Below are 13,927 nucleotides of genomic sequence, written 5' to 3' on the forward strand. Positions count from 1 at the left end.
AAACAATAAAATGAAACGTTTTTAGGAAGTACAGTAGACAGCAGTGCACACTTTTACCGAACAATTTAAGCTTGTTACAGTTCTCTTCCAGCCGGAGAGAGAAAAAAAAAACCCCGAAACCCGAACAACAAAACTACAGCACAAAACACGGCAGTACGGAACTTCCGTACCGCATAATATGCATATGAAAATGAAATATCGACACGATAGTAGATAAAAAGTGCGCGCGGTACCAGATAAAAATGCAAATGCTCCTCGGTAACGGGCGATCCAAGCGAGCGCGAGCAGCCGACTCCCTGGGCCGATGCTATCAAGGCGTGCACGTAATTTATATTTCCAATTCCGCCTACACCTATGTGCTGTGTGCTTGTATGCGCAAGCAGACCATTCTTCGGATGCCGTGTGCCAAGGCCTGAAGGAACCCCCCAGCATTGGGAGCAATATCCGCGTATGATGAAGTTTTGCGTAGCTTCCGGTACTAGTTTCTTGCCGACTTTTTCTCCCAGGAATGTGTAACCAAACGGAAGCGAATCAAGATTCGTACCGATTGCTAGGTCTCGGCTTTTTTTATTCTCCTTCTTGCTGCTGCTGCTGCTGTTGTTGTAGCTCTCTATCTCTCTTGTGCCATCATACTTTCGCCATCGTTTTGGTGGCAGTGAATTATTCCGCCTTGGCTGGAGGCTTTTATGTAGGAGCTAAGGAAAGAGAAACAAGGCAGAAAAAAACATGCCAAAAGTTGTCGTTCTTGTGTTTCAAGAAGGTAGGAAAAAGGGAAAAGTCATTCTTATGAATGTCACTCGTGATTGAGCCACAAGTGCAGCAAAGGGAGGTGGCAGGGTTTTTTGCGTGTGTGTGTGTGTGTGTACACGCTCCCTCGTTGGTTGGAAGCAATCATACACTGCTCGATTAAGAGAATTATTTACACAGCAGAGGATTTGCAGATGAAACCATTCAGGGAGGATTTTTCCTCCCTTTTTTTTTGCTGATTGATAACTCTACGCATCGCAAGCGTGCAAGTATCTCCAGTATCTCGGTATGAAAAATACATATTTGGGTACCGGTTAACTTTTGGTGCCTTGCTGCATACGCCGGCAGAAGCTTCTTTCAATCGAAACGAACACGTAGCGTATATCATTCTACCTGTCAAATCCAGATGAATCCTTTCACAATTCCGTTGTGTGTAGAGAAATGTGGAAAAAAGCGAATTCAATTACACCCGTAGATAGGATGTGGTAGAAGATGTCTGCTTCAGGCCTTGATAGTTAATATGGCATCAAGTCCGTTTGTCATAAGAAATCTCCAAAGGGAATTGTAAGGAGGAATTCCTATACGCACTAACAAATTTAAGAAGACCCGTACCGTAAACCTTCTTCAATGTCTTCTTTTTAGAATTTAATTTAAGAATCTATTGACAAGTTGTTTCAAAACTGGTACTACTGCTGCCATCTAGTGGAGTACCCCATTATTAGTCGTCCTTCTCGTTGTTGTTACTATCGGAGCTACTACACACTACTACACATTTTTCTTGACCTACAGCTTTTTTTTTGCTTCATTTTATGCTTCCTTCCAAGCTCTCGCCCAATTTCTACTCGCTTTACACGTACATCAGTGTCTCGAGCCTCCCAGAGATTTAACCCCGAGCGTACTCTCTCTTCCCAAGCGTGAGCCCTATCTCATCTCACACACCATCACGCTCATCTCGCTCCCTTCTCACGCTCATCTCATGCAGCTCTCAGTGCGGGAGCTCTCATCCCGGGATCCTTCTTTCTCTCAGCGCATGGATGCTGGATGCAGCAAACACGGCAGCAGCAGCAGCAGCAGCAGCCTCCCCTGTTTTAGTACCAAAACGGACGACCCGAACCGGTTTAACCTTCGCGTGGCTTGCGAACGGGGCCCTACCTTGGATGCAGCTGGCTTAGTACTAAACCAGACGTCAGTCACGATGGGCGCGTAGGCAAACGGTTGTTTCGCTACCGGAACGGAAAGAGTGATATGTCAGGAAGCTTTTTGTGGGAAAAAAAAGAACAGGAAAAAGAATAGGAGAAACAGTGAACCAGGCTGCAAAGGACGTGAAGGCCGTTTTGGAAGGCGTTTTCCTAGGCCACGTTCACAGGTGACTGCTGATTGCGACTGCTTTAATGGTACATATCGGTGCAGTGGCAAAGGTTGGCTTCCCATTTTCAAAGAGCGAGAGAAAATTGGAAAGTGTTCCGAGTGATCCTTTCTCGGAAGTGACGCAAAAGCAGCAGCAGCAGTGGCAGCACCAGTGGCAGCAAAACGAATCACGTACGGGATGATGTTCCGTGTAAAAGTGGCGCTACGGCTGTAAAGCCCCCCCCGTCTAGCTAGCTGTGCCGTGGTGTGTGCTTCCTGTACCTCGCAAGTGATATAAACAAATGTAAGTGCAAAACCCGCTCAATGCTAAAACGGAAGCTTAGCACCGGATGAGGCGGGATAAAAAGAGCAGCCTACCCCGTTGTGTGCCTACAAACCCTCCCGGCGTTTTGTTCGGTCAAAGTTTGCTTGGTTCATTTTTCATGCAAAAGCCCGCAAGTGTCAACAGGCAGGCAGATGGGGGTGGAGGGTTGAGCAGGCAGGCAGCGCAACTCGTCAATCCCCTTGTGCCGAGCCGGATCGCCCTCCGTACGTCTAAATCAGGCTGAAAGCATTTGAAAATTGTACGTGAAAAGGCAATAAATCACTGGCTTTTCTTGCTTGCGGTCTTGCTGGCAACCATCCTTAGTGCTTTTTGTGTGTCTATCTCGCTGTTGTGTATTTGTGTGGCTGTGTGGCGTCTCAACCCCCCTTACCTTCGAAGGATATACTGCGCGTTGTTTGATGATTGTGTGATTGTGTGGCCTGTGTCCGGCATTTATCAATGTCGCTGCTCCCGGTGGATAATATTAAAATGTAGTGAAAGGTGCGGCAAAAGGGAGCAAAACAAAACGAAAAACACACACCAGTCCAGTGGAAAAGTTGGTCGTTTGTTTTGCAACACGCAGCACGCGCGAAGGATGTGTGTGTGTGTGGAGGGGTCGCGGGAGCAGTAAACTTTTTCACCTGCTCACGTTAATAGGTGTGCGCCGTGATTGAGCGTTGGTGGTCGTGGGATGGGTTTGATTGGAGGGTGAAAACGAGCACACAATGGTTTACCAGTAGAAGCTAAGAAGTTTATTTAATATGCTCCAAAAGTTTCGACACGCTTAAATGGTTTTGTGATGTTCGTGAATAGTTTCTGAAATGCTGCGCTAACTCCCCGTAATGTTGTGCGGTTTCACGATAAATAAAATCAATTTTGCCTTTCCTCAATTTTTGGCTGCAAAAAAACATGAAACAAAAAAAACAGAACCCTCCCCCTGCCAGTGTTGAAAGGCATGGAGCTCATCCCACGCGCAACATAAATCAATCCACGCAATTCGATTCACAAGTGCGCGATAAGAGGTGAAAAAGTCTCGATTTCGTGATAAACGCAAAAATAAATACAGAGAAAAAAAATACTTACATCTAACACCGGTTGACGACAACAGTGTAACCATTGCCGAAAAGTGAAAATTCGATCGATTTTTCCCTTCTTCGCACAGAGACACTCACACCCACAACCCAGCCCCAAAACCCGTGCCCTAAGACAAACGCAAAGAAAGTAACGCAGAAACGCAGCAGGGAGAAAGAGCGCTGCGACAGAAAGGTACAGCACAACGGCGCGACGTGTTTTTCGACGGCCCGGAATCGTAAAGCAGCGGTTACGGTTGAGCGGCAGGCAAAAAAGGCTTTTCCGATGCTTTTCGTTTCGTTCCGTGGAACAGCCCGATCGTTTGTAGGCGTTTGATGCTCGACAAAACAGCAAGAAAAAAAAAAACAAGCGCACACTCAAAAGTCAGGGCGCTGGCTGTTAAGCCAGCGGGACCTTGGCTTCGATAGCGCGCGCGTGCTTTATTCAAATCAATATGTCATCGTGGCAAACGATTTATAACGCCCGGGTGATGTAATTTATGGATTGCCTTGTGTGCGAACGAACGGTGCCAACGCACGGTTTGAGTGATAAAATAATAGAATTTTTACGATTCAAATTTTTGAACCCTTGCACCGTCGCAGCCTTACGCCAGCTGAGGAACAGGCTTCCCTTGTTTTGGGAAGGAAATTGTTTTTCCGAGCCTTCCTGTTACTCTAATCCCGTGGCAAAACTTCTTCACAGCAACCAGCTTGCCTTTGTCCTCTTATTTTTGTCAACAAACCCCTTGAAATTAAATTGTTACCCATTGCCCTCTCTTTATTCTTCTCTCCCTCACGCTTCCCAAAGCAGGCCATCATGTCGCTCCGGTGCCATCGTTTGAAAGGCAAGCAATATTTATTACCACGCATCAGCAGCAGTTAAATAAAGCTACAACAACAACAACAACAACAGGGCAGGAAAAAAGCTGCTCCAAAAGCGAAGCTGTTTATTCGAGTGGCCGGTTTGGTGTTTGGTGCGGAAAGCGGAAGCAAAGCAAGCAATCGTGAAATCGCCACATTTAAATACAACCTGTCCCCGGTGCTGTGCATTGTGTTGTAGTTTCACCTCATTGTGTAGTAGAGGGGTGTGCCGTGATTGCAGCGATTTACTTTCCACTAACGGCATGCAGCCGTAGTCTGCGGGAAGAAAAGAAGCAAAATAGCGACAACGATCGTTGTTCCGTGTCCTGTTGATATCCGGAAAGAGCGAAAGTACATACAAAACAAGCAAAAAGTCTCCAAGTGCGTGTGTTTGTGTGTGTTTTTCTCAACTGATGTCTGTGTGTGCCCCTGTGCGCGCGTGTGTCTGTATGCGTCTTGCTCTCTCTTCGTGTACATGAGTGTATGTGCCGGTTGGTGCACGAGCCCACACTGTCCCGGAAGCCGAAAGCATAACGGGCGATAATTATGGAATTAATCACTGGCACGAGCGCCAACAGCAGTTCCCGCAGCTGGCGGTCTACTAATGCTGCGTCGCCGGCAGGAGTAGTGCGAAGATCGAAACCAACCATTATGCTCCCATTAGCGGCCGCGCTGCTGCTGGTCGCCCTCAGCCATATGCAAACGCCGGTGAGCGCGAACGCCCAACCGCCGACCGAAAAGATCCCGCTAGGTAAGTGTTTCTTTTGTGGGTTGCGAGCGAGGTTTTGGCAGTGTCTGAACGAGGTGTGGACAACTGTTGTCGGATACCGATGTAAAGTAGACCGAAAGTTTCGAACCACGGTACTGAAATGGATGTTACTGACGCAAGGATCCTTTCACTGCGTTGACGATTTTGACGAAGGATCACTTCTATTCTTTGGCTGTAGCTAGTCTGGTTTTGAAGGCACTTTAAATCGATAGCTAAGGTACCACTCAGGATTTTTGGGAATTGATTGAAAGCTATTTTTATCATACCATAGTTTGGACACATTTCATATCGGATATTGGACACATCCCGAAGCCTATCTTTTGGGTTCTTCTCTCAGTGGGGAATGGTTGATTCTCCAAAGAGAATATTGTCTTTCTAGTTCCTTTCTAGTTGGGTTATAAACCGTCCACTTTAGGTCAAAACTCCTCTTTGTCCCTTTTCAAAATGTCCTCCAAAAAGTGATGGATAACGTTAACGTAATAACGGTCCAATAGAGGTACATAACCCGCAAGGAACTACTCATGATAGATATTGCAGCTCTTGAGACAATGAATGCGGTCCAATGTTGTATAAATTGTAACCTCAAAAGTAACCATTACTATCCTGTACCGAAGACAATAAATTACAGACAGATATCATATCCCAGGCTAAATAAGGCCTTAAACGTCTGCAGTTTTATTCACAAAAAGAAAGAGAAGAAAAAATAGTATAAAAAGCAATGAGGCCCTTTCCGTTGTAAGTTCGTAGGCTGAAATTTCAGCCTGTCAGCTGTTTGCATTGTATAGCAGTTTTCGAGCAGCTATCTAAGTGAGTATAATATACAGGTGGGCTTATCCCAAGGTGTATGAATTTAGAAGGCTGATTTTTATCGCCTCTGCTTCTGAATGAAGATTTTAAGAGTGTTTTGAGTATTCTAGAAAGATCTTTTGAGCAAAAGTTTTCACTCGTTCTTCTAAAAAGTTATGCTCAAAATTGATTATAAAAAAAATGCTATGAGACCACCTGGACTACATAAACTTTGATTCTATATTGCATCACCTGATCTCTTTAATGCACCTTGGGATAAATGTAAACAAACCCGTGTTTTCGAGCAGGTACTCGAATCTAATTCTAGCTTTGTTTCTAGAATAATCTAGACTGAAAATTGTAGGCTAGATTTTTGTGTGGTTTTGTATGGAGTGTTTACATGATTTCAATCTCCAACTGTCAAACTCCATACAAAAAACTAACTAGAATCGTGAAGGCTCCCAATATCAGTTATGTTAAATTCCTTAAAATCGTATCCTTTTTTACGGCATATTACGCGAATATCCAGTTACTTTAAGTAAAATCAGAAATGCTTGCTCTCCCCAAAAAAAAACCTCACTAAAGCATATGACCTTAAAGTCGATGACAGCGCCTTCCCCGGTGGCCCAAAAAAAGGGGTTCGCCGAACAATACACCCGCTTATTAAACTCGACCGCAGCCAGAGCATATCGGATACCTCGATGAAGCTGTCACACTTGGTTGCACCCTTAGAAACGCATTCACGCGCAATGAAATGAAATCAGGCATGGGCAGCTTTTGGTGCGCCCGTTCACGCAAGAAACTCCTGTAGAAAAAAAAAAACAGGGACACGGACACTCCCAAACGCTCTAATACGGCCTCGGATGTGCTTGGGTATGCGCTTGAGGTCCCTTCACATCCACAAAAAAACACACTGTTAAGGTCCATCCGTTCACCGTCCACGGGACGATCTGGTGATGAGTTTCAGCGTACGCGATAAATATTCGCAAGTGTGGACAGCCGGAGCATGCTTCTTACCATCGAATTTCCTCGCACTTGCGTACACTCCACACGGTACCGTGTTGCTGCTGATTGTGCAGTCAAAAAGCGAAAAGCATCCTTGTGCTGCACGCGATACACTGCGATGGTCGTTCTTTTGACACTTTTCGTCCTGCCGGGGGTATTTTTTTCGTGTCCATGGCACACTTTTTCCAAGCCAAAACGAATCTCACCCTGCAACAGCAGGCGCATCATTCGCATTAGTATTCCTGTTGCGTACAGACGAAACGTAGGAAGTTTTTTTTGGTTGGTCCAACATATCTTCTCTCAATGCGCTTTTTAATCATGCGTTTGGTTTCAGTTCACAAGAAAAGGTTGTTATCGACCTTTCGACTAGCGACTAACGATCAGAAAATCCTCTGTTGTGCGAGTATCGTCAGCGTAGAAAGAAGCCTTTTGAAGTGATTTTATATCGAGCTGGGGAAAATTTTCACCTTCCCAAAAATTACATCATTCTACTCGAGCGCCTCTTCCCGTAGGTCGAACTTGTCTGCCCTGACGTGCATTCATCAATGTCAAATCGATCGTACGGGAACGTTCGCAAGCGGGAGTCGCCTGTTAGCCACTGCAGCAGCCTTTTTATTCGAGCAGGAATCCATCAATTTTACTGTTTTCTCTCCATTCTGTTTCACCTGCCCTCCAACTGTATCCGTCCGTCTCAACGAGTCCCCGAATAAAACGTGTGATGTTGGTACATGCTTTCAAATAACACCTTACCCGTTTTCGCTCCTGCTTTCCGCCTATCACCGTCATCACTTCAATCAGCCCACCACCACCAGCCCAATGACCGTGAAGCTTGTCGATGATGTGCCTTTTTGTGAAAATTGCACCACTGTGTGTGTAGGTGTATTCGTTCTAGGCAAGTCGTAGTGTACCTTGTAGTACCTTCTCATATTTTTTTTTTTGTGTTTGTATGTGAGCATTCACACGCTGCAGTTTCTGCATTGATGCACTTTTGACTTTGTGTCGCCGAGACACATTTTTCCGATTGCTTTATTCCTTTCATACGTGCGGATTGGCACATTGGGAGTGCTTTTTCGGTCGTATCTTCACCGTTGGCATCAACCGGTGTTCTTCACTCCCTTGCACCAAGCACGCATGATGTACACAGAATCGCTCAAGTTGAGTGGAAAATTGATCACGCAATCGAGCGCTGTCGGCCGAGCAGCTTTTGCATTTTATCCTTGCGAAAACCGGGAATGTCTTTCAGCTTTCTCACGTAGCAAGACGTACGCTGGGGTATAATTTAGACTTTTCTGCCTGTTTTTTTGCCTCCGCTTTTGCCTATGCCTTTTCACCCTTTGAATGCAGGAAAAAAACAGGGGAGGCGCATTATTATTCAAAAGCAAACTCGTACTCTTTTGTTTTCTTGAATCACTTGGAAGGCATGGACAGATGAAGAGGCTCCAAAAATCAAATGATTATTAAAATCATTAGACTTTTAATTCGGTTGAAACTTGATGAAGACAATTGAAAAAGGTCTCGCCTTCACACTCTTCTCGCTTTGTTTTGATACATTAGGGTAGAGGCGAGTAGAAAAAAACATGGCTTCTCCTAGAGCCAGAACCAAGTCTGGCTTAATTATGCAGGGTTAATTTTTTCGGAATTCTTTCCTAGGCATCTGGTTTCATGATTCGCTGTTTTTTTCGCGCTCGTTGCGCAGTGGTCGAAAGAAAAGCTTCCATAAAACGCTTAGATCTGTAACAGGCCGGAAGAATAGCCGGCCTAGGTCTCGTTTTTTTTTTCGTAGTCGAGGAAATATTTTTGTGCTTGAAAAAAGAGAAAATCATAACATCTTGAGAAAAGAGTTTCATTTACGCTGCTACAACAAAAAAAACTCTCAAAGCTTAAAGTACTTTTCCACTGTTTTCCCTGTTCTTCTTATAAGGTATTATGATTCAAACCCCAACCCGTCACAAGGGAACGGCATTCATATTGCAAACTTTATACGAGAAAGTGGTGCTACTTCAAGCCTTTTTGCAATTTTTGGTTAGTGGTGTGACTCAATTTCATCGTTTCACAGTGGCGAATCGATATGCCACACTCGACCACTGTGCCTGCTGGTGGTAAAAGGATAAAGCAGATTAAAGAATTTAAAAGAATGGCAAAAAACACAAAGAAACGGGAAAACAAGTTCTTCAAAGTTGCAGCAACACCAAGCTCAAGTGGGGCTTGCAGCAAAGCGTTAAAATACCTTGCCCGTGATAAGCAAAAAGCGGCTTCGAAACCGTTCGAGCTGTTCAAACTTTGTTATCCGCTTTTTTCCTTTACTTATTGCGGATGGATTAATGATGTCCGTTTAGCCTTGAAAATGGGAATAAAGATCAGATTGCACAAAGCGCGCACAGGAGAGAGAAACTTTTATTTTCGCACGATTTTAACTGTCTTGCGCAGCGGTTTGGTGGTTTTTCTCAAGCAAAAGAATCGGAACTTTTGTCCTACAAATCACCACCACACAGCATCCACGAGCGGCTAAAGCGTTCTAACTGAAGCGTAACACTTACTTTCGCTTGATTTGAGCCTAAACGCCACCGAAAACTCGAAAAACAAAACCAAACATTTTCCCAACCAACGCAAACACACACTACCGAGAAAAAAAGCCTTTAAGTTGTCGGTATGTTTCGGTTGCGATTGCCAGCATGGTGCCAACAACGCGCCACGCCACTCCATTCCCGCTTCCAATCCATTTACGCATTGCTTCACGCTACAGAGCAGCGGATATTTGGTTAAATTCAACATCTTGATGTGATTAAAAACTTCCTCCGATTTCCAGCCAGCGAGCAGTAGCATACGACTGTGGGCGCCGTTAAGGACGACGCTGCACGTTGCGGTTGTGGCGCGGCAAACTCATCAAACTAGATGGCTGTTTCTTGGGAATCGGGTTTTGCTCGGGAGAAAGCTACAGGAACGGCGCACTGTCGAGAATGTAGAATTGATTGTTTATAATTAATTTCCTGTGCCGGTGTCTTCCGTTTTTCGCTGAGCATGCCCCGGTTTTGACACTGTCGTCGACAGCTGGTTTTGAAATAATTTACACACTTAAAATCGTTACCACATCCTCCGAGGCGTTCGGGGGGAGCGAGGAGGAAACTCGACAAACAAATGTTACCGATTTAATTATGGAACCGTTTTGGTTATCCGAGTTGTAAAGCTCGGAGCTGCGCCTATCTAGTTGCTTGACTATGACAAGCGTGAAGACACGGGCACTGAAGCACAACAAATTAATCCTGAAGATAAAGTTTCCCCGTGCGAAGTTCAAACGAATGCTTAGCTTTTTGAAATGCGATTTTAAGCACTCGTTTCGCTTCAATCCTTTATATATATAGGTGCGTGCCGTAGTGGTCTCTCGTTTAAAGAGTATCCAGTAAATCACTCACTGCGAATTATTTTAATTGAAACCATCTTATCTAAATTCAATCACCGACAATCCAATAGCCTCGTGGCTGTGGCTAACATATGCGGTAATCTTTTAATTAAATCATACCTTCCACAACTTCGGTCCCGCCAGCCAGAAGGGACGGCCCATCGAATCGGAAGGCTTATGCATCCTGTCTGTTCATATTTAAATGCCATATTTGAGCATAACAAAAGCGTGCTGACTGCTGGAAAACAACACCCAGCAGAACATTTTGTGCGACGAAAGCGACAATCCTTTGCAAAAACAAAATTGAAATAAATTGCTTTGAAATTTATTCACAAAGCACAGTTTTTTTTTTGTGTGTGCAGCGGCGCCGAAAAAGACAGTCCGACTTTGCATATTGCAAAATTCTTTTTCGGCAAAATTATTCTACATAAACAACGACCGTACGACAACGCTCGCTGGGCCAATTGGAGGGAAGGTTATTTCAAGGCAAGTAGGAATTTTAACTATCACAGCAGCGTGGAGAAGAAATTGTGCTTGTCTGCTGCCCCGATACAGCCATCCAAATGGAGAGAGCAACCGTTGGCGTTTCGCCGCCAAAACTTTCTTCCGAAGCAGCAACGTTATCCTTCTGTTTGGCGCAAAACACCCCCCAGAACCCCGGGATGCTTGAAAGTTTTCAGCTAGCGATAAAAAGTGCTTATTTACATCTACACCACAGGCCGCGCTACCATCACAGATTTGTGATACTTTTTAACTTTCCAACCAACCATTCCCAGCCACCAGCCAGTTTCGCTGCTGCTTACAGTTGCTCCGGCGCGTTTGCAGATCAGAAAAAGCGACCAACACACACACACACACAGCTTCTTGCCTTCGCTACCAAACGATACCAGTGACGCAAATAAGTAGGTCCTTTCCTGGTGTTAGTGATACAACACCGAGCACCAAGATAATCGTCCACCGGAGCGATGGAAAGCGGCAATAGATAGATAGCAGTAACTCCCCAGAAATTTGTTCCCTGCCGGTTAGCAGCAAACATGCCACACTCTCGTGGAGCGGTGGTGGGACTGAGGGTAGTGGTAGAAAAGGCAAAAAGGCTCACCCGGCTTTTTTGCTGCCCCTGTCCGGCGGTCCTGCTCGAATGCAGTCAAGAGTGTCACAGAAACACTCTTCAATCTATTCGCTAGAGACCCGGTGAGTGGTTCGGAAAGGGGAGTCGTAGGGTCCCGGTCCCGGAGGGAGGGCGAAATATTCAAACCCGAACACCCGGATCACAGGCAGGGAAAAAAAGCTTTCAAACTGTGCAGACAAGATAAGTATCTCACTAATTAAGATAACAAATAGGGCTGACGTTAGCAGGCCGGTTCGCTTCTTCGCTGCGGTGACTAGTTTGATAAGAAACTTCAAACCGAACCTTGCTTGCCAAATTTGGTGTTGGTGTTTGTGTCCGTGGTAGTAGAAAGATAGCTCTACCTGCATGTCGTTTTTGCTGCTGGTGAGCGATGCGCATGAAACTGATAGAGATATTATAAACAGGAAAGTTTCCTGCTGGGAATATAATATGTTTTCCTGTTGGAAGCTGTTTTGTTGTAAAGTTGCCGTTTTCCACTACACAACAAAGTCTTATAAGCAACGCATTAAATATCCAATAGTGCCTATGCTATTGGCGTACTTTAATACACACACTTTATGTGATAAACCGATTTGTAATACATGAAACATTAAAATACACTTTATACCGTCTCCTACAAAAGGGAAACAGCTCACATTCGGGATGAAACACCGCATGATGTGCGTGCTGTGAGATACTTCATTGCGGATAAACGTGATTTATACAGTACAGTAATCGGCTTAATTTTTTGCAACATTCTTCTCATACTTCAATACATCACAGCCACGAAAGTGCTGACTACGGTGGCGGTACATTTTGTTCAATCCTTCTATTTATCACCGTGTTTGGCAGTGGATTTCCCCTGCTTTCCGTTAACACACAAGTGGAACGAGTGGAAAACAAAAACTTTCTTCTACGGACATGCAGCACGAACCACCGTTGCACATCAAAAACACCCCAACTGGTTTGGTTTCATTTTGTCCCGCTTTTGCGTTTTGTGCTGTAATGGGTGTAAGCGATGGGTGGTAGAGTGTGCAAATTTTGTAACTGGATGGGAAAAATTTAAAATCCATCCCTGTTTGCCGCTCGCAAAATAGGAGTGGATAAACAAACAAGAGAGGAAAGTGTTTTGAAGCAAAAAGGAATTATTGTTTCAGGAATATTTTTATCCGTAAAGATACTCTGTCAGTGAAAAATGTGATATTAAAACCGCTTTCCTAGGAGATTTCTGGATGATCAGTCCTTCAGTAAAGCATATTAAAAAAAATGTCTTTTAAATATCACATTGTGGCACTAATTATTTTAAATTATCTTTCTGTAGTAGTTATTACAGCATGGCAATTTCATCAACTTTAATGTTTTCTATGTCTGACTGTTTGCTTTGTAGTAAACACACATGTTTTACGCTACTACATACACCAACAACCACAATGTCAATGCAAACACATAGTTAAAGCAAATGCCCGTTCGCCCACTCTAGCGGGCAGATCCAATCGTTAACCACGCTAACGAACCATTGTACACTTCACCATCGTTATCCGCACCAACCTTTTCAACCTCATATCCAGCAAACCGATGCTTTTGTTTGCTTTGGCCAGTAGTTGGTAAGTTGCAGGCTCGCAGTGCTAAAAAGAAAGTACCGCACGAAGGGAAGGCTGAAAGCGTGAATGGAGCCCTTCCACCTGGTTGGAGCAAAGCATTTCCATTTAAGCGATTTCCATCACGCCCCTGTGACAAACATCAATCAATTTTCGATAAAGTGTAGCGCCCGGTTAGCGTCGGGCCGGTGTGAAGCGCGCTCAAACGGTGTCGGTTGCGCTTGCCGTAAACCTGGTTTTTATGATCACACTTGTTTTTGTTGTTGCGTTAACTTTCTGCACTGTTTTGTGCTGCTTTATAGGTGCTTTCCGTCCTCTTTTTTACATACACACGCGTGAATATCCTACTGTTTTTCTTATACTTTTTTATCATAATCATTACCTTTACTTCTTCGCACGCATTCAGTGCCAGTGCTCTGTTGGATGGAAAGCACCGAAGCCCGACCAGACCAGTCCAATTGTCATGTCAACATTAAGGTGGATGCACAAGTACACAAAAACCTTTCGCTAGCAAGAAAGGGCGCCCGCCCTGTCGTAAACGAGTTAGGTCGACTGTTTTTCCTTTTCTCTCCACGCACACACATACTGGCCCGCGTTACGGCCCGTTAACGACCGAATAAATCGCAGTCAATCGGAATCGTATTCATGTTACGCTGGCCGCATTCTCACGAGCCTGTTTCTCGATTGTTTGTGTGTCTGTGTGATCTGCCAATGCCGCATTGGTACTGACATCGCTCTGGAATGCGATGGCAAGATGACGTTAATAGAGTAATAAAAAAAAAAAAATAGAGCCCGCCAACCAAAAGCCAACCAAAATAAGGCTGCAATATCAATGCCAAAGGAGAAAGGGTTGCTATCGACATACGAACATGTCTTGCGTGACATGCTGGGCGAGGTTGTTTACCGTTTGCTTG

General features: G+C 44.7%; 1 protein-coding gene across 7 annotated transcripts in view; it reads left to right on the forward strand.

Annotated features, from left to right (window-relative positions):
* Nucleotides 1-1,901: 1,901 nt before the first annotated feature.
* Nucleotides 1,902-13,927, forward strand: part of LOC1276693 (glutamate receptor 1) — a 63,877-nt gene continuing 51,851 nt past the window's right edge. For 2 of the 7 annotated variants that reach the window (XM_061644849.1, XM_061644842.1), the window contains exons 1-2: nt 1,902-2,398; nt 4,301-5,101. In XM_061644849.1, the coding sequence (XP_061500833.1) occupies nt 4,897-5,101 (205 nt within the window). In that variant the 5' untranslated portion in view covers nt 1,902-2,398; nt 4,301-4,896. Of the gene's footprint in view, nt 2,399-4,297; nt 5,102-13,927 lie in introns of all 7 variants that reach the window. The other 5 variants (XM_061644843.1, XM_061644845.1, XM_061644846.1 and 2 more) reach the window with 5 other exon arrangements.

Source organism: Anopheles gambiae, chromosome 2, assembly GCF_943734735.2.
Source record: "Anopheles gambiae chromosome 2, idAnoGambNW_F1_1, whole genome shotgun sequence".
In the NCBI taxonomy this organism is placed as follows: Eukaryota; Metazoa; Arthropoda; class Insecta; order Diptera; family Culicidae; genus Anopheles; species Anopheles gambiae.